This window comes from Meleagris gallopavo, chromosome 2, assembly GCF_905368555.1.
Source record: "Meleagris gallopavo chromosome 2, MGAL_WU_HG_1.1, whole genome shotgun sequence".
Taxonomy (NCBI): domain Eukaryota; kingdom Metazoa; phylum Chordata; class Aves; order Galliformes; family Phasianidae; genus Meleagris; species Meleagris gallopavo.
The window spans coordinates 108,249,806-108,277,006 of record NC_139405.1 but is presented as its reverse complement, the minus strand read 5'-3'; the positions used below and the strand labels follow the sequence as shown (position 1 = coordinate 108,277,006).

The 27,201-nt window shown below is 41.6% G+C and overlaps 1 protein-coding gene across 8 annotated transcripts in view; it reads left to right on the top strand.

Annotated features, from left to right (window-relative positions):
- SUPT3H (SPT3 homolog, SAGA and STAGA complex component) overlaps positions 1-26,950 on the top strand; it is a 276,326-nt gene extending 249,376 nt beyond the window's left edge. For 7 of the 8 annotated variants that reach the window (XM_085218378.1, XM_085218377.1, XM_085218375.1 and 4 more), the window contains one exon: positions 25,303-26,950. In XM_085218378.1, the coding sequence (XP_085074504.1) occupies positions 25,303-25,344 (42 nt within the window). In that variant the 3' untranslated portion in view covers positions 25,345-26,950. The remainder of the gene's footprint in view (positions 1-25,302) is intronic. The other variant, XM_085218376.1, reaches the window with a different exon arrangement.
- Positions 26,951-27,201: the final 251 nt, after the last annotated feature.

Genomic DNA, 27,201 nt, shown 5'->3' with positions numbered 1-27,201 from the left:
GATCTATACTTGATCTAAATATTCGTATAAATATCAGTTTTTCAACCCAGGCCGTTCTATGATTCTGTGATTAAGTGTCGCCATTTCCTTGTCTCGTTTTGCATGGGATATCCCTGTAGGGTCTCCTGTTTACCTTCTGCGTTTTTCTGCTTTTCACTTGCTCTGTAACCTACATGTGCTCTCTCGCCCCAGTGAGCAGGCATCTCAGCCTGATGCTCTCATTGATTCTGTTGTTATCAGCCCTGGGATTATTTGCTGAACGAAGAAAGGGATTTCCAACGAGAAGGGGTTAAGATGAGGGCAGCCACACACACCTTGTGTTGTTTCTTTTTCCCAGCCTACTTGTTTTTGTCAGATAGAACGACAAGCAGAAAGCAAATTACAGTGTTTTCAGATATTAACTGTAATATTATGTCTTCTTCCTTGTGGGCAGTTCAACTCCAAATGGCAGGCTGCCCATCGTAATGCACAAGGACACTGCTTTTCTGGGAGGCTGTGTCAGATAAAGCAGTTGGATTTTCTGAAAGTGGAGGTGTTTTTTTTCTCCTCCTCGAGTGGAACGAGACCTTATCAGCACGTAAACACCGCCTGAATGGCAACATAGATACCTGTTTTGCCTCATGTTCTGCTTCTTCAACAAAGCTTATTTCTCATGTGGCTATTAAAATAATAGCTTTCAAGTTAGAAAGTATGCTTGTTTGTGCTGCAGTTATTAAAGTCTCAATTAGGACGCTTTGCTTGCTATCTGGGCTGAGGTTTCCAGAGGATTCTGGGGATCTGCCTGCATGCAGCTCTGTCTGTAGCAGCAGATTAACTGTGTCTGTGCTCTCTGTCACTGAGATTAATGTGCACTGAGTGGTCCATGTCTGTATTAACCCATTTTCTTATTCTCCAGAATAGGGTGGCTGTCTCTCAACTACCTCCTATACAGTGGCTGTGGCCTCTGTATACCTCTGAGCTTCTGTCCCTGCTGTGAGAAGCAGTGTTTAGCCTGGGCAGTGCAGGTGTGAAGGGAATTTCCAGGGCCCAGGGACGCTCTTTTAACTTGACGTCGAGTCTCAGTGTCTTAGGCTGCTCTGAATGCTGAGATCTTACACCTTGGCCTTCAGAACAGCCAAATGCTCATATGTGCTGTCTGACCTGGAAAAATAGGTCCCTCCACAGCCCGTGGCTTGGACAGGTACACTCCTTGCTGGTAAAGAACTGGAGGGCCGGGCCCAGAATGTGGTGGTAAATGGAGTTCCATGCAGCTGGAGGCTGGTCACAAGTGGTGTTCCCCAAGGGTTGGTACTGGGTCCTGTCCTGTTTAGTATCTTTATTGATGACCTGAATGAGGGGATTAAATGCACCCTCGGTAAATTTGCAGATGATACCAAGTTGGCAGGAAGGGTCAACCTGCCTGAGGGTAGATAGGTCCTAACAGAGGAATCTGGACAGGATCATGTTGGATCCCCTTCAACAGAATTCAGTATCTGATGCATTGTTTCATAGGATGATCATTAATAATATTAAAAATTGAAATAAGTCTAATATTAAATGTGGAGGTTGGTAGCCCTGCCTGTGGCGGGGGGGTTGGGTGTTCGTGATCTTTGAGGTCCTTTCCAACCCTGGCCATTCTGTGATTCTGTGATAGTAAGAAGTGGCAATAAGGAAAATACAGTCCCTGGTATAGCTCAGTGTGCTCCGTATGTTTGCTTTACGTTATCAATATATCTGTATTTTTACTCAATGTTTTTGTTATATGTCATCGATAGTCAGAAATCTGTTCTAGAGCTTCTATTGGGTTTGGACTGGAGCACTGGACATCAATTGCACATACCTGTAAGGTTTTTGCACAGTCCTTCTGTGTTCTGTGTCTCTATAATGAAGTCACAGTGCTTGGTGTGTGACATCAAAGGCAGTTGCTGGGAGAATGAGCATAATTTAGCAAACAATGACCACATTGTATGTGTAAGCAGGGAAAGAGAAGGCAAGTTATAAAACAGAACCTTTTTTATTTATACAGCAATGTTTTAATAACCAGCAGATTTTTCGAAAAGGGCTGGAAAAATAGTTAAAAGATAAATGTACTTATGTTTCAATGTTGTGATTTTTTGACAAGTACAAAAGTTCATTTCTGCATATTAAAATAAAAAATGCCCTTGGATTTCAGGTGGGATCCTGAGAGAGCTATTGCCATGCCCAACCAATGCTTATGGTGCGATAGCTGTACTACAAAGGGCTCCTGTGTATTTCGGGAGTCAGGATATAGCACTCTTCTGACAGAAAATGCCCTGTAATGAAGGTGAAGCTTAGACATTATTTATTCCAAATACAGGATCTTTCCATCTGCGAGTTTATAGAGGCTGAGAAATTGTTGAATTTGGAGATTTGCAAATACAAATTACAAGCTTGACTCTGAAAATATTCCCTCCTGGAAAACAAGTCCCATTCCCTCCTGCGAGCATTATCCTTGTGCACATTCGATTGGTACAGAAGGCATTTCTAACACGGATGGCTTTGCTCATAAAGACCTGGCACCACCCTCTTCTGGAACGAAGCAACTAAAACATTTCAGTCCTATCCTTGGGTTCATCTAGAAAACAGACTTTCACTTGTGTTCCATTATGGGGAGTATTTTTGCATCTCTTACCAGGTCCACTTCTTAGGCAGCAGCAGGTTAAAGTTAGAGCTGTGCATACTTCGAGAAGCCCAAATCCAAATTAAGCCTGGCACTCCTCCAGAAATGCCCGGAGCTGGCAAATTTAAATCATTTTCAAGTTGGAGTTGTTTTTTCTGGGCTTTATGTCATCACTTATGAGTTAAAACTGAGGAAAAACCTGTTTGGAACCAATTTAACCTCTTTTTGCCTCCTGCCTTGGTATAGGGGTCTTTCTTCTGTACATGTGACTTCTTTACTGAGAACTAACCACTGATGGGATTATCCAATGTGTTGAGTCTGCAGAACTGCTCATCTCGTGAAGCACAGGATTTCGAAACAGCATTGGTTGTTGAATTATCTTTAAAAAAAAAAACAAAAAACTGATTCTTAAAGCATTTTCAAGTAAATAAATTATTTTTCTGCATCATTTTCAAGCAATTCAGGTGTTAAATGATAATTTTAAAGTTGACTGGCATTACCAATACGTTAGGAAGTGCTATGATTCTGTATTAGGATCCATAGTAGATAACAATTTTCCTCCCTTTTATTTTTTGTGGATAACTCCTATGTTGGGGAAATGATTCATATACAGTGAGTTCATGGGTGAAATGACTCTTAAGCCTCAAATCAAAAAATACCTAATGGATATACAACTTTACATATGAGGACGCCTATCATGAAGCGGCCTGAGAGGCTTTGGAGAACATGGGCTGTGATTGTATAATGAGCATCTGAGGAAACGAGTTTATTGCAGTAAAAAGTAGGTGCCTGGTTAGGACCTGACCTTTGCAAGAACTGTCCAAACATTTACTCTCTCTCACAACACCCTCATGAAGTAGAGAATAAATATTATCTCAATGTTATGGAACAAGAAGGGGAGCACTAAGAGGGTCTGGATTAAAAGTCAGGAATCTGTGGCATGCAGTTGCTTGCTTAATCCATGGTGTTTGGGCTGCCAATAATCCTGTGCTCTATAAACTGGACAAAACCTTTAAAATACCAATTAGTTTAAATAGGCAGGAGTTCAGTTCTCCTTGCTAAAAACAGCCATTGCACGTCACGATAGCCAAACTTGGAGAATTTTTTCCACCTCTATCTTCAATGAGGATTGCTCTTGAAGATAGCAGTGTATCAAAGCCCTTCTTCTGGAGCTCAGAAAAAAAGGGATGGTATTTCCATCCCTTTATTTATTTATTTATGGTTTGAAGTTGAAGGAGGGAAGATTGAGATTGGATGTCAGGGGGAAGTTGTTTGCTGTGAGAGTGGGGAGGTGCTGGAACAGCTGCCCAGAGAGGCTGTGGATCCCCGTCCATCCCTGGAGGTGTTCAAGGCCAGGTTGGATGGGGCCCTGGGCAGCCTGGGCTGCTGTGAAATGTGGAGGTTGGTGGCCCTGCATGCAGTGAAGAGGTTGGAGCTTCGTGATCCTTGAGGTCCCTTCCAACCCAGCCATTCTGTGATTCTATGATTCCATTTGATACAGCTTTCCATACTGAAAATGTCCAAGTGGCCGGCATGCCATTTCTGTATCTGAATCTAATTTTGGCAGCTCCACTGGTAGGCTTGCTTGCTAGAGCTGGTGATATTCAGTACGGCCACAGCAGTACTGAAAAACTAGCAGTAACAGTATGATGTAGAGAAACATTAAATTTGATTGGCAAAATGAGAAGAAATAGTATTTTGCCAGTGTACATTGTGGTGAAATTTATTTGAGGTGGAAGAAAAGAGTGATCCATGTTGTTCCTGACTAATGCTGTTATGGTCTGTGCTGCGTGTACAGAGATATGTGTGTGTATACTTATATGTAAACTTCAGCTTTAGGACAATGTATGCCAAAAATCTCTCCCATTTAAAACCAAATTTCATTTAAGCATCTGTATAAATAGCCGTCTCCTATTGCTTTTCTGTGGACTCTGTTGACATGCTTAGCTGTTAAATAATCATTACTTTAGCCTTAAATTACCATAGCACAATGTTAGGGAAGCAGTGCTACACACGTAATTTATCTTGGTGAAGGATTCTATCACGTTTGCCTGCAATAAGTGTACATTTGTTTTATACAGAATTCAATGTATGGAGCATAAATACATATTTATATGATTTACAGCAGTTCCCTGTGAAGGGCTATCACTTACGAGTAGAAACGAGGCTGGAAAGCTCTGTAGAAATGACAAAGGCTACAACCGTTGTCTATTCCAAACTTCAGTGGAGCTGAAATGATACAGGACAAGAGGGCAAATGCTGAGAACTGGAAAAACAGAAAAACAGAGCGGCATGAAATGTCAAACCACATTTTTTAAGGCGCTTTTTACTATATTTCCATAAATGCATGAGGGAATTATGTTGCAAATACTTGAAACTGTTTATTTTCATTTTTGGCTTGATTTTCTAGCATTGAAAAAACCATGTCTAATGATCTTGAGCATTCTTAAAGAAAAAAAAAATTATATTTTACATAATGGTTTGCATGTGTGAGTTCCCTCTGGCAGGAGCACTGTAATTAGCCTGTCGTCTCTTCAAGAAGAGACTATCTGTCTTAAAGATGCAACAGCAAGTCTTGGCTGCTAGAGCTAGCAGCAGAACGCTGTGATTTTGTTAGAAGATAAACATGATCCCTTTTCACTTATTCATCTTTCTCCTCTTCCTGCTTCTTTGGCTCAAAGCTGGCCTGGAGAAGCAAGGACAGCTGAGTACAAACAGTTTTCTTCCTTCCTCGTTCAGCAAACCATGGCGAAAGATCTTGGCTTCTTGACATCAAAAACTTTGCTTCAACTCAACTTGGAGCTGTTTGGGCAGCCTTTCAAAACTCAAAAGGTACAATAAAAGGGGACTGAACTTCCTGTTTTACTCATAAAGTAGCAGATTCAGCTAAGGCACGTTTTCCTTTGGGATTGTCTATATACTGCCCAAGAGAGTCGAGGATGTGGAATATTATTTCTTTGCACAACTTTATTGAAGCTATTAAAAGACAATCAACTAGGCTAGGGTGGTGGCAGACAGTGTTGTGTGTTTCAGCCTTTTGCGGTCTTGTTACTAAAGGAGAGTAATTTCGGTAGAAAGACTGCTGCTTTTGGGTAGCCATATGTGCCCTTGATCAGAGCAGGGGGAAGGAGAGAAGGAAAACTTAAAACCACCACAGAGTCAGAAAAATGTAACTGGTTTGAGCTGGCATCGCAGCGCTGGTGTGTGTTAACTCTTGGTATTATCATGCCTGAGGTTTCGTTTCCAGCATGGACAGTGAGAGCTGTAATACGGGAGGTGATCACACATGGCATCTTTCCAGACCCAGCTGGTTACATTAGCAGGGACTGTGTGAGAAGGTGAGGTTTCCAGTGGGGACTGGAGTATATCAGATTTCCTTCCGAGGACTGCCATGTACGTGTGCCAGTCCATCAGAGAATGTGTTGATATGTTGCTGAAAACTAACTGCAGTGGCAAGGATGTTTCTCCGTGGATAACAATATATGGACCAGGTTCTTTTAAGATACCAATCTTCAAAATCTTTGACCTGTGCCACGTCCATTTATTCTTGCTCTTGCTTTGTGATCCTTCTGCTTGGTGCTGTCCTTCTGTCCCTCTTCTGTGTTGCACAGTTTGTCTGAACGGTATAATTTTCTTTTCCTTACAACCTTTCTCTCTCCACCCCTCTGCTTTCTTGATACTTTCCTTTGCCAAATAGTCAGAGATTTTCTCAATTCTCAGTTCCTATGTAAGCTGTAATTTTGTTCTATTATGAGTGAGCGCTGCTACTGCAGGCCTGGAACTGATTACTGTTTGCATTTATCCAGCATCACCAGCCAAAGAGTCAAAGACCAAAGCGACTTCTGGGAACCTACAAAGGCTTTAAAAATTACCTTGTTATTCTTTTCAGATCCCCCCATTTGATGGGAATTTCTTTTTCTTTCATTTGTACCTGGAACTCAAAAATCAAGGTTATCTTTTTAAATGTTCTTATTGGTGACTCTCCTCAACAGTCCAAAACCCAAAATCTCATTTAAAATTAGCCCCTATTTGCAGCCTTGGACATCTCAAAAAGCCATTAATCAGATGATGATGGGCTCTTCAGCTCTTTTCTGAAGCGTATTTCAAAATTCTGCATTCACAGACCTTTGCTGGGAGGCTCAGAGCAAAGCTTCTGTGAGTTCTGTGTTGTTTCTTGGCCCCAATTGGAAGGATTGCTCCCTGCTGTTCCTTTTAGGAATATTTCAGTACTTTAGCGCTCATCCCAGAGAGAAGACATAGCATAAATAAATAAATAAATAAACGATCCATTTAAAAGTTGGAAATAGCGGATGGAGAAAGGGAAATTTGTTGAAAGCATTAAGGAGAAGTTTGTGCTTTTCTGAATTTACATGTGAAAATGTCTAGTTTTTCACTTTATAAAAGTTGCATGCTGCTACTCTGTTCTGCAAGATGGGATAATTTAGATCTATGTTGTAGAAGAGGTTGTCCTCGGCAGTCTGGTAGCTCTTCTGTCTTTCAGCTCCTGGCAATGACTGCATACAGGAAGTCTCATTTGAGAGAGAGGGAGAAAACCATCATGAGCTGAGACGGAAATAGTTTTAACTTTTGCTGTGTCAGTGCCTTCCCTGCAGAGCTTCGTCTCTGTAATAAATCTTGGTTTGCCTTGAAACTCCCATGCACTGACCTTTATACTCTCCAGGAAGTCTCCTCAGCAAAAACAATAAATATATGTGTTTTGAAGTGACCATTGATCTAGCCATCTTCTTGCTACTCTTCGCTCCCTTCTTGGTAGTTTTGGTCCCACACGGAAACATTTATTTCTGAGAATGGCACTGCTGGTCTGGCAGATTTCAAAGCCACAGTAAAAACAACTTTCTTAAGTGATCTTGTTTGGAATGACATGTCTCATTTTAAGCCTTCTCCATGCTTAGCTTATCTCTGGACTGGGTAAATGGGTGTGAGTTCTGAAGTTGTCTCCCTGTTCTTCCTCCCTTGGCTACTTATTGATAGGAAATATCGAATTGACTTCATTATCCTCATGGTCCCTAAAATATTGTGAAATAGCCATTCATTGGTCTTGAATATTCTGCTATTTCTTAGTTTGGATTTGTTGTCCTTTCTCCACCTTAGTGTCTCCCCATATTTCTTCGCAGCATTCCTCCTAGCCACTCTTGTCTCCAAGTTGATCTTCTTAGGATGGACCAGCTGAATTAGTACACAGTATCTACTATTTCCTAGACATGAGTGTATCACTGAAAAAATGAACTCTCATTTTTTGTCTGTGTTGACTTTTCATCACTGCTATTGTTCTTCAGGTTATGAATTGATAACCATCAACTAAATTCCTTCCTCCATTACTGTTATCCTGAAATTATTTATTACATCTCTTTTCTTCCTCTTCCCTGGTGCTGCTGGCACAAGGTTTGTTCAAGTCAGCTGGAATTGGACTGTGATTGTTTTTGCAAGATGTACAAACAGAATCATAGAATCATAGAATGGTTGGGGTTGGAAGAGACCTCAGGGATCATGAAGCTCCAACCCCCCTGTGCCATGCAGGGCCACCAACCTCCACATTTCACAGCAGCCCAGGCTGCTCAGGGCCCCATCCAACCTGGCCTTGAACACCTCCAGGGATGGACGGGGCATCCACAGCCTCTCTGGGCAGCTGTTCCAGCACCTCACCGCTCTCACAGCAAACAACTTCCCCCTCACATCCAACCTAAATCTTCCCTGTTACAACTTAGAACCATTTCCCCTTGTCCTGCTGTTATCTACCTTTCCAAAGAGTTGACTCCCGTCCTGTTTATAGGCTCTCTTTAGGTACTGGAAGGGAGTAGATGTGTGGATGTGTAGGGAGTAGATGAGTAGATGTGTACTGGAACAGTAGCAGAAAACAAAAGCTTAGTGATGACCCAACGCCCACTCTGAGAGCATTTCCATGGATTTTGCTTTCACTCAAGCACAAGGGCCAGCCTGGCCCCACTGACTAGCTGCTGGGTGACGGTTGGAATGCAACTTCTGATTTGGTTTTATCCAAAAGGAGCCCAAATAGTGTGCACAGAAATCACGCTGTAGTGCAAACCAATGTGCACTAAGTGGGGATGAATGGAAGATTTGTTTCAAAACAGCACCTGGATCAGCTGGTGCTTAAATATTGCAGTGCTTGTGGTCAAAATGCTCCTTAACGATCTCATTGGATGTCTTCTTTTCATATTAACATTGCCATTATTGTAGGGACAATCATAATTGCTGATTGGGTAACTTGCGTTTATGTTGAAAAGTTATAGCAGAAAAATTCAAGTTAGAAATAAGTCTCAAGGAAGTAACAGTGGAACAATCTACAGCGAAGTTCTGCATTGTCTAGTTCATGACTCCAAATGGAGGTCAAATGAATTTCTGGAAAATACGCCTTTGTTAAACTGGTTACTGGCCAAAACTAGGGGCAACTGGCTGGAATTCTGTGGTCTGTGGTACACAGGAGGTCAAGCTGGATGATCTAATTTTTCCTTCTTCCTTTAAACTGTATGAATGTGAGCAATCCTCCTGATTACAGGATGCTTTTGGCATTGAAAACTGCAGGATCAAGCTGCAGTTACCAGGAAAGAACAGTGCTGTTCTGCCATCAAATTAATTTCTTAATTGTAGGATATCACATAACAGCATTGTTCTATTCTGATTTATGATGCAAAGACAAGCTTTTTGTCAGCAAGGAAGCAAAAAAGCACTTGCTGAACAATTTAGATTAGGCCAGCTGCGTATTGGATACTTAGACTTTGGTATTGCTTATCACAAGTCAAATTCAAAATCAGAGCTGAAATCGGACTTTGTTTTAGAATTTCAGTGCCAGGAAGGTTAACGGCTTATTGACAGCTTTAGGAATGAAATGTCAGGGAGGAAATTGGAGCAAACATATCATGAGCCAACACACAGCATGGCTGGTTTTAATAGACACGGCAGATCTTCTGTAGTAATGGCTCCATTAATAGTGCAGTTATCACTGTTTCCAGATGGTATGATCATAAACACAGAGAGCTTTTTCAGGGCCCTATAATTTATCCTGATCTCTTCCTCCTCTGGATTCACCCAGAAGGAAGGCAAGTGGTACCACAGCCCACCCCAATGGTTTTCTTTTGTTTTTTTTTTTTGCCAGGAAGTGTGGGGTGGGAGCAGGATTACATATGGGGGTCCATGGAGCCCACCAACAGAGACTGCTCTGAGTATTGACTGAGAAAGAACATTTACTGCCTTTCTTAGCCATTGTGTTCTCATTTCAGTGGGTCGCTTGTACTGAGCTGATCCATTCCCCAGTTGGAGGGTAGGTTGCAGCTCCTTCACACCCACCTTAAACCCTCAGTCTGTCTCTTTTTTCTTTTAAATCAAAGTTTTCCTAACCAAGTACACATTCATTCTTTGTTTTTCACTCAACCACTGTGAAATCATCATTACAGATGAAAACCTGGAAAATCAGGAAATGAGAGATGTTTTAAATTAACTTCGTAACAAATCATACTCCTTGAAAAATTGTTGAACCATTGTAGTATTTACAGTAAGGATGGGTTTGCACACACTTAGAAGTAGAAAATTAATGTGCACCTTCTAAGGAAGAAAACTACATCAAAAATAGCTTTTACTCTTAAATATGCAGCACTCTGAAAAAGCAAGTTGAAAAATATATTGAAATGTTACCATCTTCTTTCAAAAATGTCAGATCTTAATTTTTCAAGAAAGTATGAGATAGAGACAGCTATTTTTCCCTGTATTTCTTTGTTGTAAATTAATTAAGAAATTTTGTACATCTCAGTTTAGATCATTGGGTTAACCAAACCAGTAAATGTGTGAATAAAGGTATCTGCTTTTGGCTTCTAATTGTACAAGAAGGAACAACATGCATTACTGTTGTTGGTTTTTTTTTGTTTTTTTTTTTTTTGCCATATCTATCTTTTGCATATTTGAGAAAGGAGAGGGAAAAGAAAGAAAAATCCAATTTTCATTAAGCTATGTGGTTTGAACTGCTTGGGTATATCCAAAAGTCAACTCCAGTGCCTGAAACTTGCTTTCACCAAGTGGCTGGTAATTGAAAATCATAGAATCATGGAAGGTTTTGGTTGGAAGGGACTTTTAAGATCACCAGTTCCAACCCCCTGCTATAGGCAGGGGCACCTCCCATAGCACAGGTTGCTCACTGCCTCATCCAGCCTGGCTTTGAGTGCTTCCAGGGATGGGGCATCCACAGCCTCACTGGGCAACCTGTTCCAGTGTCTCACCACCCTCACAGCAAAGAATTTCTTCCTAGTGTCTAGTCTAAATCTATTCTCTTCCAGTTTAAAACTATTCTCACCCATCCTGCCCTCCCGTAGTTAACTTACTTTTGGTTACTGTAGCAGCATATCTTTTCATATTTTGCTTTCTGTTACTTGTAACAAAAAACGTGATTAATAGAACATTTTAATTGTTTTGACTTTGCTTTCATCTCTTTGACCTAGAAAATTAGTGCTTTAATAACCAGTGTCCTTGTTAATAACTTATTATGTGGCTCTTTTTTTGGAAACACAGTTGAATATATGGCATAGTGCGAGGTATTGTGATATAATTTGTCTAAAGATGCTTTTGTTGCTCTACAAGCCTTCTCTGAACAGACTATATGGTAAACGAAGACTTGGAAGTCTCAGGGGTGGATAATGGACAATAGGTGCTTTCACTTCTGTTGTCTGTTCAAATCCAATTTGTCAAAGATTGAAAATTGTTCTCTTTCAATACTGGGCAAGTGGCCTGTAAGTAATTAATTGGTTGACTCTGCCTGCTGTCAGATTAAAATTTTCCCACTAGGACAACCACCACTCCAGTTGGCACCCTTGCCAGTTGTTTCAGAAGCCAAAACTGAGTCATCAGACATCTTTGCTCTGTTCCCTTCCCCTTGAGGGCCAAGATGTTGCATTGTGCAGCATGGATAGGCTTATATTTTGTTGCCCTGGGTTTTGTTCTCTGTGAATGCAACACCTATCATAAGCACTTTATGAAGCATAGCAGAACAAAATTGTTTCGTTGAGGATGGAAGAATCCCACCCTCTTCAGACACTCAGGATCAGTGGTTCATTGACAGCTCCTCTTCAGGAGGAAACACCAACAAAATCACTCAGCTTCACAATACATCTACATCTGCTGTAGATGAGATTTGGTCAGACAGTTTCAGTTGACCTATGCCCAGCTAAAGACAAAGGAAATGGAAATAGCCTTAAGTGGTACCACTTTATCAAGAAAAATTGGAGCTTGCTAGAAATGATGGTTTGCAAGATCATCTGGTCGCAGAGATAAGCTAGGAGTCTGCATTTCTGGAGTGAAAGCCCTTGCCAAGTGGAACATTTCCATAAAGGTGAAGTATTTTTGAGCAATTTCTTCAGTGGATTAGGCACAGAAATGCTTTTTCATGAGCAAACTTAATAATTACAGACAGAAGAAAAAAAAAAAAAGAAAAAATAAAACAGCATACTTCATTTATAGATAATATCCAAGATTGAACTTAAGCTTGTGGGAAGTAAGAAACTCCCTCAAGCTTTTGAGGGCTCTGTGTCTGGATGCAAATAGCTGGCTTCTCCAAGTTGGTGTTTATGACCCTCCTGTTCCTATACACACGCACTGCATTTTTCTTACATGCCCAGTGCCCAGTACCCCATTTAGTACTGCCAAAACTCTTCTGTCCTACAGTTATTAGAAGCAATAAATCCAATTTCCTATAGTTTCTCAATTGACCACTGGTACAGCTGTAGAGCCAAAAGTTGGTTGGAAAAGAATGAGGTAAGTTTTGAATGGAATTTTGTGAAGACAAAGAGCCCTTCACTTCTTCACATAGACGATGTCAGTGTCAGTAAGAGACAAGGACCTGCAGAAGGAAAGTTGGAAAGCAAAACTGTAATGAGAGGTGCAAAAGTGAGTAAGACAAATTATGGAAAGGTGGGAGATTGGGCTGGGAAGGAAGGAATAGATAAGCTGGACTGTGCTGCAATGATAAATTGAAGGAAAGGTCAATAGTTGGCTTTCAGAATCTCAAGGTTAGCATTTATTTTGTAGAAATACTCAAGACTATGTTGTTATTTTACAATAATATATGATAATTGCACAACTATATATAAACTAATATTTATGTGTGTTACAAATACTGACATGAAGATCTATAATTGCCCAGTTGCACATCTCATCTCGTTTAATGCTATAGTTAGTAGTTCCACCCCAGAGTATTTGAGGAAGACGTTGAATCAACCGGTAATGATGGAATGTGATGATCTGCAGTAACCTCTGCCAGTTTCATCTGTCCTTTTTACTTCATCACCTTAGCATCTGAAGCCCAGTCTGGCTTCTCTCCGTCCCTTACTGGAATTCTGTGCAGTATGCCAGTAACATGGGAAGCTGAGGAGTCAAAAAGTCCTCACCATGCGTTGTGCTACAATGGTGCATATCCCTGCCCTGTACAGTGAAAATCAGCTTGTTCCTTCACAGTACGTGCTGATGGAGGCTTCTGTGGAATATCATTTACAGCCGTGTTGTCTTTGTAGATGCCTTCTACGACGTGAGAACACTGATGAGTGGAGGGGGGAGGGGGTCAACCTTCCACTTCCCATATGGAAAACATCTGTAACTGGCAATACATCTCCCTCTAAAGAAATGTGCTGCTGTTTCATAGTTTCTTCAAAGTGTTACAGAGACAAAAGGTATCAACTTGAATTTTTTACCAGTATCGCCTATATCAACTTGAATTTTAAGTGATGCCCCAGTCTCTAGAGCCGTTTACTGTAATACCAAAGTAGTCTTTTAAACGAGACAGACAATAATGTTTTACACTGTCTCATACAAAAAGAATGTAACATCAACTGCAAAACTATAGAGTAGTCAAAGTGCTCCAAAAATAAAACAAAAGAAACAATATTGTGCCCTTTTATTGTGGCCCCTTAGCTACAGTCCTCTGAGGGCAGTGCTGATTGATGTCAGTGGTGCAACCTAAAAATTAATGTCAATTACCCAAAACAAAACGCACATAAGTGATGTTAAGGGTCTGATTTCAGTCCACAAAAGGCAGGAAATTCAGAGCTACTGGAGGGCTGAAAACCTGGATTTGACATTCCTGTCTTACCAACAGTCATTCTGATTGGGTTGAAAGAAGAAACAAAGAAAAAAGAAGTTACGCCATTATAATAAATAATGTGACCGAGACAACACACTCTCTCTTTGCCAAAGTCTGGATCCACTGGGTGCCATTACTTTTAGGACCAGCAACTGCAATGTGTTCTAGGTTTGGGGCTTAATAATTCCCCTACTACCCTTGTGCTTTCTTTTTTTTTTTTTTTTTAATGTAAACACTTTAGTTAGCAATACCTCCTAATGAAATCTAACTGACTCTTCATTGTCAGTGATTGTTTATTGTTTCTGTATTTCCAGCAATCGGAAGCGGGGATGTTGCTGTTGGCATGTTCAGTGCATGTTATGTGTTTGATGCGATACTTCTGCATCCGAACAGGATCGACCCTGCGCTCTTTGATAAATGAACATGCGGTAATCGAGCTGTTCTGGTGTCAGCATGCACACAAATCAAAATGTTCTTACATCAAAGAGTGCTTATGAAAAAAAAAAAAATCTTTCATGCAGCATTTAAATATTCCTCGATGTTATTAAAAAAATATGGGCTGTGATATCATGAAAAGCCCTTGATGGAGATACAAGCGGATAATCCATCTCCCTTTTTGTAAGCCTGTATTTAATGACCGAACAGTGGCAATCAGCCAGGAGAATCTTAAGGCCTGGCCAGTTTGTTTCTAGGTGAGTGTCAGTTTTGTACATGCACATATAAATACATATCTTCTGTAAAATAGGAAAAAAGAAAAAGACAAGGGAGACAGTGGTGCTCAAGAAGAGAAATGTTGATGTGATGGGTCAGAACGATGAGATATTGCTAATGACATTGGTTTGGACTAGCAGTTCCAAGAAAGTTTCATTTAAGTAAAATTGGCCAAAGTAACATGTGAAAGTTGGTCTATGGAGGGGAAGATAGTATGAAAATTCAGATTCAGCCCAGTTATTTTTTCCTTGCAACATAAATGTTACCTCTGTCTCTGTGGACCAATCAATCAGGAATGAATGAGAGGAAATTTTAATGAATTCTAGGAAGGACATTTTGGAATTCTGCTGTTCTGAACAACTGCTCAGTGTCTCCAGGATGGGCCATTTTGCCAAGATATTGGGCAAGTACAGAACAGACAGAAAGGCATCTGTAAGTTCATATGTAACTTGAGCCACTCACTAGGAAGACTAGTCCATCTTTTCCTATCAGGGAGCTTTCCCATCAAGTGAAGATTGGTTTTAGTGTAATTTAGAAAAAGAGCTGGCCTTCTTCAGGACCCCAAGTTTCTCAATCCATCCTTGCCTCTTGTAGTTTGACAGAAGTTCCTTGAAGGTACAGCACAGCCTGGAGAACCTGAGAGGCTTTCAGCAGTCTTGGTGTGCTGGCCAGTGTGCCATTAGTGCTATTTGTGGGCTTGGGACCCCAGTGCAAATGTGTGAGCGGTCTGTCCTGCAGGAAGGGAGAGTGAGGCCTAGGAGCGCTCACGTTGGCAGGGAGGCTTTGGGGCAGTAGGAGGAAGCCCCACAGCCTGCAGAACTCCAGGCCTGCAGCACAGGCAGAGGTTGGAGGAGAGTCCTGTCGTTGTGTCCCCACTTGCTCATTTACCAAAGAAGCCACCCACAGCTGAGCTCTTAATGTGCTCGGCATGTTTCAGCACTGAGGCCCTAATTGCACGCTGTCGGCAGATAGTGAGCAGGGCCACGATCACACACCCAACTTCCACGGATCTGTTATTGTTCACAGATGACCAGATCATTCCTGTTACCAATTGCTTCCTTCTCTTATCCACTGTGCAGATACCAAGTAAATCTGTTCTTCATGCTGCTTTCTTTTCCACATCCTCTTGCTTAGATCTGGCTGGAATGGGATAAATGTGGCATTGCTTTGACATGGCCGGCGAAGTCTAACGTTGAATTGAATTGCCGTTTAAGGGGGGAGGATCTTCCTGTGATTATCACCAATTACAAGTCAAGTGTTAACTGCTCAAAGGAATTAGCTGCTCTGCCTTGTGTTTTTTTTATGTGCACATTGCATTCCCTGCACAAGGAGTGGGGCAGCTTGCATGTAATTAAAGAACAACTTTTAATTTCCTAAATTGTAAATGCTTCCTGTCATCAAAAATCAAATAACTGTATCAATAGATGCCTAGATTAAGGCTCAAATAAGAGATGGGTTTTTGTTTTGAAGGATAAGCATGCTTAGCTTTCACACACCATTTTTTTCAGTTTCAATTGGATCGTGGTCTTTAGAAGTTCAGTGGGGACTAGGAAGCGTAGTTTGATTTGGGGCTATTTCTAATATGAATACCATAAAACCTGGTAGTGTACAATAATTTATTCTGCTGCTGAAGTATTGTTTTAGCTGAGTAAACTGCCTCCGCACTTGGATGATTTTTTCCAGCGAGCAGCAGAAATACATGTGAAAGATCGATTGGATGTCAGTCTAAAGCCTAATCCTAGGTAATTTATTCCGTTTTACCTGAGAGAAAGCTCCAAATATGTGTTCTTCTGTTTTTAATCAGTCCAACTACAATTGATTCAACTTTTGCCTGAATAAGGAATGAGTAAAAACTGAGCGAGAGCCTCAAGATTTGGCTCTTATTCATTAACCTCAGGGCAGATTTCATTTTGTATGATTTTTAAGCTATTAAAATGTTGGTTGGCTTCCATTTGAGCTCAAATTCCTAATATCACCAAATAATTATGTGTAGATGATGAAATGAAAAAACAGGCCTGTAGTCTCCGAACGCACATTTCAGTCTGGGTGGCTGAAATGGCTCATAACGTTCAATGCATGAAAATGGGGAGGATTGAATAAATTAGCAGAATCACAAAAGGAAACCACTATAGGAAATAGTTTTACACGTGTAATCACTGAAATACTCTAGTGAATGTGTCAATCTGTACTAAATAAATATATTTGTTTATAGACATGCTCTGTATTAGCTTCCACTCTTTCACAGCACTTTGCCAAACAAAATCCCACTAGAAGTAGGATGTTCGCACCCGAGTAGGAGTTTCTTGGATAAATATTTTTTCTATATTGAGACCAAAACCACTTCTACAAATTTCAGACTTTGATTGAAATAGTGTATTTCTTTTTGCTTTTTTTTTTTTTAAATGCTTTTTGCTTTCTTTTTTTTCTTACCCCCCCCCCCCCCCCCCCCACATCTCCTCTACTGGCAGCCACTGATGCATTACCTTAATTCCTCCTACCTCCCACCGCTCCGGTGCGCGGGAGCCGGCTGCGGACAGACTGCATCCGTCAGTCAGTGTGCGTGGCTGGAGGGCCTCCACCCAAACACCACCACCCACTAAGGACCTCAGAACCTGAGAAAATTCCTCTTTTTCCAGAGGTACTGTCCCATGTCCTCTGTGATATACTCATTTCCCCATGAACGCATTTCATTGAATCCAAAGGGAGAGTAGAGATGCTGCGCCCTCTGCCAAGTGCATTCACACAATGTCTGTGGAGGGTGGGAGGGAGGAGAAGTATGTTGCAAAATGCCATTAGATGCTCTTTTTTTGGTACAAAACAATTTCAACAGTTTCAAGAAAACAATATAAGTGGAATATATCCTTTTTTTTCCCTGACGATTTATTTCAGAGTAATACTCTCTCCTCCTCTCCCATACCTTCCAAGTTCAGCCTTCATTTCTGTACCTCTGGTATTTTAGCCATTACAATGGGAGATACAACACGATGAAAATAATAATTATTGAATAGCATGTAGTATTTCCAAAGTGCCGTGTATTAGCTCCATAATCAATCAATCCTCAAAACAGTTTTAAGTGAATGATGGTATTTCTGTTTCAAAGGCAGGGGAAATTGAAGCACAGCAACATTAAGTGTTTTGTCTGAGGCCACACAGCAAGTAAGTGTCGGAGCTGGGAGCTGAGCCCAGTCCTGGCTCCTGCCCTTGTGCTCAGACGACTGTACCACACCATGCTGTTTCCAAATAAATTCACTAAAAATCATATGCTAAGCTCTTGAGCAGCAGAGACTTTGTAGGGACCATTTAACCCTCTGATGTCACACTCTACATTAAAAAAAGTCTCTCCAGCAGCAAACGTTGAGAAGAGACATCCTTGGAGAGAGTAAGCTATCCATGTTATTTCAAGCTGAGTTGTGCCATATTGCAAGTTGAAAAAAATTTCATTAGTAGTGGTAAAATTTCATCTGGGAGGGCAGTGAGCAAGGCTCTGCAGTGCCCTTCAGAGGTTTCAGCACTTGTCCATACCTAAAGTCTTTTCCATCCATATTTCACCATTGTGCTTCCATTAAGGTGAGGAATTAAGCATCCCCTAAGACACCAGTGTCCAAAAGGCTGCCATTGAGGTCTGGGCTGTACTTTGCCCATCAGACTCGCCTCTAACCTCCTTCTCAGCATAAGAGGTGGGGCAGGAGCCCCACTTCAGGTTTTGCAGCCTGGGGGAAGGAATTCTTCTCCTGGGTTGACCCAGGGACGGCAGTTGGGTCTGGGTAAAGACTCAGGAGAGGGTTTTCTTCCAATGTGAGAGGGAATGTCTTCTGTTCTCAAACAATTAAAAAGGGTTTCTTGCTCTCAGACAAATAAAGCCTATTAAAGTTGGTGGCAGAGATGGGAAGAGCTTTGCAAAAATTGTTTGTTTTGCAAAGCTGGCTGCCAAGTGTTGTTTTATAGTTCCATTTTTCCCTTCTTTCTCCACTGTTTACAATACCCTCTGAGAAACTTAAAATGATCCTTCTCTCCCTACCAATTTTGTTCTTTTTTCCTTTTGGCAGGCTCTGGCTCCCCACTCCCACACCCCAGTTCTTGCTGCAACAGAAGCCATAATCCTTTGGCCTTGTTTTTCTTTCTTACAATTATCAGCCCAGCCCCGTGAGCAGCCTTTGCTAGTTAAGTGCAGCATCACAAATTTTGGCAAAATGAGCTGAAGGTCAGCAATAAAAGCCCTACATTTTGTCCTCCTTCCACTGGCAGTGTCACACAGAGGTGTCTGAGAAATGCATTTGGGCCTGGTTTGTCAGAGATCCTGCGTTTCCACCAGCCTTGAGAATGTCATTATTCCCAGTACAAGAGAGCAGAAATAAAAAAAAGTTGGGTATTTCAGATCTACACGATGTTCTTTAACAGACTTGGATGATATAGCCTGGAGGTATCCTGGTGCTGGGCACAGCAACACTCTTTTACGTGACCATTGAAAAAAATTCACACCCTTGGAAGTTAAAAGTAAACCAGAGCCCAGGACTGACTTTGCTGGAAAGCATTTTGCTACAGACTGTGGAAGGATGGTTTAGTGAGGCAGTGCTTTCATCACAGCTCATGGTACGTAGTAGGGAGGTTGAAACTAGATGATCATTATGGTCCGTTTCAAACCAGGCCATTCACAGAATCACAGAATGGTTTGGGTTGGAAGGGACCCCAAGGATCATGAAGCTCCAACCCAACACCACAGTCAGGGCCACCAACCTCCACATTTCACAGCAGCCCAGGCTGCCCAGGGCCCCATCCAACCTGGCCTTGTGTACGGTGTGCTGGTGCTCTCAGTCCCACCGCTGGAGGAGCGGAGCTCACGGGGTGGGAGCACACCTGCTCGATTCACTTGTTCTCTTTGTGTTTTTCACACCTAACTGCGATTCCTCAGGGACAAACTGAATGGTGCTGTGATTCTAGAACAGCCACTGCTGTATGGATAAATGGATGCTGTAGCTTTCAGCACAGCCGTCTGGCCCCATCAGAAATGAAACCCAGGCGATTTAATGATTACAGCAGGGGAGATCACTTGGGGCTAAACCTGGGTGTTTACACATATATATTTGGGATTTGTTATTCATTATTGACCACTTACTAGACATGATGTACATTAAAAGTTCCCTTGCTCTCTGAGTAATATCAGACATCTGTGCTTTGGCTACTGATTAAAGATGGATTTGTAGAGCTGGAGCCTTCAGTGCTATTGTTTTGAATTGGAGAGAGAGTGAGCCGTTCTATTTCTTTTGTAACATGTATATCCTTTTAATAAGGAGAGTTTATATCCACACAAATTTATTTAGACCTAAACAGAAGCAGCTAATTCTAAACAACATGTGGATTCTCTTTTTTAAACAATGTTGCTTATACTTTGCCTCCTAAACTAATTATTATTTTAATTTCTAAACAAGCTGACACTTCTTTGCGTGTGGTTTGTGCAGGCTGGGAAAATTAGAAAAGTAATCTTCTAATCAGTGTTTTTAATGGAGATGTTCTTATGTTTTAGGAGCTATGAATGTGTCCACAGTAACTTGTTTGATATTATGATGGGCTAATGAAATTTCAGAGTTAACATTCCACAAATAAAAGGGAAAGAAGGCATAGGGAGAAAGGGAGCAGATTTAAAATTGGAGAATCTTTGTGTTTTATGGGTTCCAGGTTATTTGGAATGGAATGAAAGCTAATGCTACATCCTTTTTTCCATTCTGCCAGCCAGTGTCTGATCCAAGAATGTCTCTTGTTTAAAGGGCAGGGCTCCCTCCACTGTTCTTAAATAAAGGCTTTCACTGTCTGAGATCTAATCCTCCCTGATTTTCACAGTAACACTGTACGACTGCACGAGGAGAATTATTTAATGAAAAAAAGTTTTGCATATGATTCCCCTATCGTAAGTCTGTTCAAGTCATATGGTTCGATTTACATTTATGCAAATATCAGAGAATAGAGTAAAATTACCAAAAGGGGAAAGGACTGGGGCATGTCACAAACAAGATGTGCCTATTTGTATTTATGTTTGCTAATGAAGTTCAGCCATGACTTGCTCTTTTATTTTTATGTCTGTCTGCCATTCCACTTCATGCAGCGTAATTAAGCCACTTGCCCACACACATACAAAAGGATAGCAAGAGAGGGAGACTTCAAGTTTCAAAAATGCTGTTTGTAACGTGCTTATGAAGGACCTTTGACATGGTCCCCCACTATACCTCTAGAATGGAGAGGATTGCCAGTTACAGCTTGGAGAAGAGAAGGTTGCAAGGAGACCTCAGTACAGCTTTCCAGTATTTGGAGGGAGATTATAAATAGGAGGGAAATCAGCTTTTTCCATGGGTAGATGTATAGGACACGGGGAATGGTTTTAAACTAAAGGAGAGAAGATTCAGATTAGATGCTGGGGAATTTTTTCTCTGAGAGGGTGGTGAGGTGCTGGAACAGGTTGCCAAGAGAGGCTGTGGATGCCCCATCCCTGGAGGTGTTCAGGGCCAGGTTGGATGGGGCCCTGGGCAATCTGACCTAGTACCTGGTCTAGTGGTTAGCAACTCTGCTTGTGGCAAGGGATTGGAACCTGATGATACTTGAGGTCTCTTCCAGCTCAAGCCATTCAGTGATTCTATGAGCTCTGATGCAAGTTTTATCATCTTCAAATGATACAGGAGATCAAATTCTCCAGTAATTTGAAATACTGTCTCACCCTTAATGCAGGTATAACTGCAGAATTAAACTAGTGGAAGATTTGGCACAATAAACCTTAGTGTCTGGGGTGTCCACTGGAGATTTACCCTGGATTTTCCAAAATTTATCCCAAATAAGAATTTAACACATAACAGCCCACTCAGATTCACAGCTGTTTCTTTCTCTTGCCAAAATTATTCTTTCTCGTCATGCTGCAGCTGAGAAGTACTATAAATTGGTAAGTGGAATCCAGTGCTAGTTAAGATATGTGTTCAGAAGTCTTTGTTTTCTAATCTGACATATTCCCAAACCTGGGTGAACTCAAACCTTGGGGCTTAGCTCATGTTTGTTTCTGTAAATCACACCTTCAGTGTACCTGTGTTAAAAAATGATATGATTTCTGCCCCGTAATTTGGCCCTACAAGCTTTTCACTAAACTGTCTCATTTCATGTGACCTACTTTGGGAACAGGAGTTTTGTTGCATGGAGCAGCCCTTTGTGGTCCATCATAAAATCTTACCCTGTGCTCCCACTACAGGAGAGACATGGGGCTGAAAAACAGAGTAGAAATTAGATTGCTTTTCATGATTTTTAAGGATTTACTTCACTATTAACATTTTGTTCCAGATTGCCTTTTTATGCTATTAGTTTTGCCTTCTTCCACCAAACCAAGGACAAAGCATGATCCTGCTACTAGCTGACTGACAGAGATGAGCACCGCTCATCTTTTCTACTTCATCACCCCTTCTTTCAGGTTGTTAATAAATAAATAAATAAATAATGATTGCATTCCTTGAGAAGGTTTCAAAAATATCAGAATCCGATATGCTTTGATAAGTTAGAAGGCACAACATTTTCTAGGTGGATTTCCTGCTACAGTAGGCAAGTAGATGATGACTGATCCAATGCAGTGCAGAGATTTAACTGAGATGAGTTTGGGATTTCTGTGTTATTTGCAAATCAAAAAAAAAAAAAAAAAAAAAAAAAAAACTACGAGAAGGTTCTTCAGTAGCCTGAAATGAAGAAAATGCACCCATGTGGTGCAGAGATGGGCTGGGCTCAGGGCCAGGAGGTGGAGCATGCAGCAGCAAAATCGTCATGCCTTTTCCCAACATGGGAACACGTGGCAAGAGTGGAAATGGGAAATGAAGGGCAGTTGCTGCTTTCTTTTTGGTTCACCCTGCTGGGTTCTGGTTGTGGATAGCAGCAATCTGTCCTTTTAATAATGGCAGGAAAAAGGGTGCAAAATAAGATAGCAAGGAACCCAATGAGTTTGTATGAGTTAGATTGACTAGGTAAGGTAACATCAACTTTCCGTAGCACGAGATTTGTTCTGGGAAGGTGGACTGCGTGATTTGTGCCAGCAAGGTGGTTTCCCACATCTAAAAGGTGGTCTCTTGCCCACCGACACACGTAGAGGGTGTGGAAAGAGGCTGTAGGACCTTCAGCCATGGCAGAGAGTCAGCCCACAGCAGGAAATATCAAAGCACAGGCTGGGAGACAGTACATTTGGAGAGAGAGCACACACAGAATTTGGATGCAATAGATGCCTTTCCAAACTGGGCTCCAGAAAGTACAGTGGGCTTACATTATCTCCTAACATTGGGCCATAGCAAATATATGCCAGCAGAATGGGTACAGCTATGGCCTGCCGTCTTGATTCTACATCAGGGGTCTGCATCATCCTCTCGCTGATTCTAAGACAAAGAGTCTTTCTTTTTTCTAAAGCTGGCTACTCCCAAAGTGGCATAAAGCACCCAAAAGCCTCATCCAAACCACAGCCACAGCGGATGACTGTCACATCCATGCACACTCTCTCTTGCAGAGGCACGCGCACACAAGGCTTATAGAAAACATCATGCTGTTCCTCCTCACAATTCTTGGCATGCAAAGATATGTCTTTTACTTTCATGAATTCAGCTGTATACATCTTTGTGATAAATGGTATAGCTCAGAACTGGGGAATGCCTGTAAAATAGCTCCGCAATGCATAAATGTATTTTGGAAGTTAGGCTTTATTACCTAGCAGTGTATCAACATGAGAAAGAAGCGTTATCTTATTATGGAATGGGATGAAACAAACTTCCTCCTGTGAAATACTGATTTCCAAACCAGTTACCTTTAAGCTGAGGTTGAAGATAAAGATTGTTTCTGGGTAAAATGCTTCAATTTGTGGCTAAATTCCGTAATAAACTATGCATATATCAGAATGACTTTCTCTGGCTTGGGGTGGTGAAGTGTGTTGTTTTCATTATTGCTGAGTTTCAAAATGGCTTCAGGAATTTTGTCGGCCCTTTCCAAAAAAACTCAACTTCGGGCAGAGATTAAAGCAAAGGAAATTTCAGCCCAAGGGCAAATGTTTCACCAAGTTTAAAGTATGTGAAACAGGGAGTTCAGGAGGAAATAGTTCTCAATCCTAACTATAGCCACGCTAGCTATAATATATGGCTAAATATAGACCAGTGGGTGTGTCCAGCTTTCTGAAGGTGTTATCCTTCCTCCTCTAAGACTTGCTTCTAAAATGACCTTTCCAGGGATATAATGAACCGTGTCATATTGCCCGTGTTGGAAAATGTTAAGCTGTGTTATTTCCCAGGTGAGCCCAGCCAAGCCCGGCTTTGCTCCGCGACCAAAATTCCTTTCGTAAAATTCAACCTTTTATCTTTCATGTGAATCCAGCTTTGGGTTCATTGATCTCCAAGCAAACTGCACGATAGCCCTGGATATTTTGTTTATGTGTTAAAGGTTCTCACTTGGGTCACAAACCTCTGCAAAAATACCGGGGTCAAAGAGCTAAAAACATTGCTTTTGCTTTTGCATCAGCTTCAGAATGCCAGCCCTAATGGTCTGGGCAGGCTGCACATCCAAACTCCCTTGGACTTGCTGCTTGTGGTTGTGGGAATATGTTGGCTGCTCTGTTTTTGTGCATTTCATGTTTGGGTATAGAGTCTTTGGATTTATTTTCTTTGTTTGCTGTGATACTGTCATGGCTGATGAGTTGCTGTGTATCTCCCAGCACTCATGTTGCACTCTGTGGCTTTGAACCATATAAGTTCGGTGTGAATGTGAGAGATGCTGCAGTGAACATCTTGTACGTGTATCCTTTTCCATACTCAATGTCTGCAAATGCACACTTGCTGTTTTTGAACCTATTTCCTTACAATTAAGGCGAAATAGTAAGCTGTTATCCTTTGTCTTAATGATTCTCTTCTAGTTTAAGTGGGGAGTCTTTGATGATGCTGAAATTCATTAGGAAATTGCTAGTGAGTAACTGAAACCAGCAGCTCTGTGTGGCACTGCCTCACTACATGAATGCAGGAGCTGCAAACTACGTTTCTGATGTCTGTAATTTCATTTTCAGAACTGGATGACTGCTGAAGGTGAACCAAATAAAGCAAAAGTATTTAAGCTCCTTTCCTTTTTGAAAATGCCATTAATATCTAAAGACAAAATGCATTTCTAAAGCAAGAATATCCCCTTAAAATATAGAGTTTCCAGTGTGCCTGAGTTAAAAAGGCAGAGCTTCCTATATTGATTCAGAAGGAGATGTTAAAAATGCATGAGAGGTATTTCAGTTGCCATATCTTGTACATTTTTCCCTTTTTTTCTCAAATGCTGTTTAACTCTTGTGCTCCTTTATCAGTGGAATGCTCCACCCGAAGTTCATATGATTTTGTACTGACCAGAGCGTCTTCAAGATCCATTTGGTTTGGTTGGCTAGGGATTACACCAGTGTCTGCTTACATAGCTTTAGGCTCATGCTACCAAGCAGGCTTGGAAACCTGTAATGATCCCGTAATCTCTGGGCTATTAGGGCAGTTAGGTTAGAAGCAATTCTCCAGCACAGTGAATAGAGAACACATGCTGCTAAAGGACAAACGGCTTCGGTATAATAGCGTATTTTTGGACTCATCTATTTTGCAGGCAGTTAACAAAATAGGATGTTACATTTTTGCATCTCTTTCCCTCTCCTGAAATAGAGTCACTAACCACTTGTTAACCACACTGATTTTTTAATCGTCGAAGTGGTTGCTCGCAGCTTCCCCACCAGAAATGTTCAGATTAAGCACACTATTAGATTGCAGCCAGAATAGTCTACAAAACAGGAAGAAAGCCTCGCCTCCCTCCCTGCCTTCTTCTCTTGTTTAAGTTGACATGATAATTCATTACAGATTTTCTCTTTCTTTGACAGAGTGCCTACCGCAGAAACGGGATGACTTTTCTCGCCTGCTGATATGGATGTGGCTGCAGCAACAGAAAAGACAGTGTTATATTAAGGTGATTTTCTCTTCCCCTCCACGGAAGGAACAAAAAAACACAAGCTCCAATGTCTCCGCATGGCAGTGAGTGGGCTGGTTTGTTGTGACTATCTGCTGGCTGACTCCGTCTCTCTTTCCAGCCCCCTCAATCGTTACTCTTGTTTACTAGCTGGAACATTTAGCTAATTAATGGCAGGATGTTTGGGATAGCGTGTAGGTGGATAAGAATGCAGATCGCACCAGTTTGATGTTTGCAGGCGACTTGCTGCTGTCAGCCCCTTTGTAAAACGCCATGTCATCTTTGCTCAGTTGTTTGGAAGTCTGTGTGTTTTGGTAGCAGTGTTGTTTTGGGAGGCAGGACGGGGCAGAAAGAGGCCAAAGATATTCTGAGTTTTCCAAGATTTTTACAAAAAGTCAAAAACCTGCACTGCTTTCCACTGCGTTTCCTCCAAGTCATTCCTTCCAGCTCAATGCAGGAAGGGGCTTTTAGATAAGAGCAGCAGTAGAGAGGAGCTTGGGCAACCTACACTTTATCACAAAGGCTTGTCACAGACCCAGAAGCAAAGCAGCCAGCCCCGAATTCCCAGTGCTGCCATCTCTGCCTGCTGCACTCCCATAGGAGCCCAACCCACCAGGGGAAGGCTCTGCAGCCATTTGGCACAAATCTGCCCCGCTCCCTCAGCATTTCCCAAAGTATCCAAACAACCGTGGCCACCTCAGTGATTCTAGATGCAGCTGCATGCAGCGTGCTGCCCGAGGAGATGTTTTCCCCATCACCAACAAAAGCAATGCTGCTGTTGGATTCGAAGAAGAAATACGCCCTTCATTGTCTTTCTGTATTTCAGCTCACTTTGTTTTCAGATTTACTTTTTCAATCTCAGTCCCTCACTCTACAATTCTTCCCGTCCCCCTCTCCTCCAGCCCGGGCTGTCCTCACCGACGGATTCGTTTCTTCACATCAAATCCGTACAAATATAGAGCTAACCACAAGGAGCTGAACCAGAGAGAAGGGCTTATGCCTCAGCCCATCCCTGCGATCTGCTGCCTGTGTCCCTAGGGCAGCCCAGGGGTCTGCGTCAGCCGCCTGGAGCACAGGCTTCAAATCTGACTTAAACCTCAAATTAAGACGGAGCACTCAAGGGATCAAGGGGAGATCAGCAAAATATTACTTTTATATAGTGCAGCCGTCCTCCTCCTTTGTGCTGAGTATGTGAGGTCTTAACTTTTACTCCCACCGCATGGTATTGTGGTCATTTGTAAGTGGTTTTCTTGCCCGGCTTTCCTGGACCTGCTTGCGAAAGCTTTGGAAGTATCTGTATTTTAAACAAACAGAAAAATGCCTCTTCTCTTTGCAACCGAAATGCTGCCAACGTGAACTTTGTACGTCAAATATTACTGCCGCTCGTCAGTTGTTTTGTTTGGTTTCTTTTTGTACCTGCTTACCCTTCTGTATTCTGGAATTAATCTATGTGCAAAGGAGTACAAGCATACACCACCGGGTATTAAACGGAGTTGAGAAGCTTTCTGATGTTCCATCTGTGCTTGTTGAAATATATGATTAAACTTTTCTTTTTACCATCATTCTTATTTTTGTTGGCATCCTTCATCACTGAAAATTACATGCTTGCTGTAAACATCCCGGCTTTTCAAGAGGACACCAGCATTTATTGTATTTAGTTTCGATCTGCAGGCATACAGACAGAAGGGACTGTTTCAGGCACTGGGTAATGGAATCAAAATTCCTTCCGTAACTGTATCTCTCTCAGATTTTACATTTTAAAATATGCACAAGCAGGGAAAATCCTGGCACTTATTTTTTACCGATCTGCCCA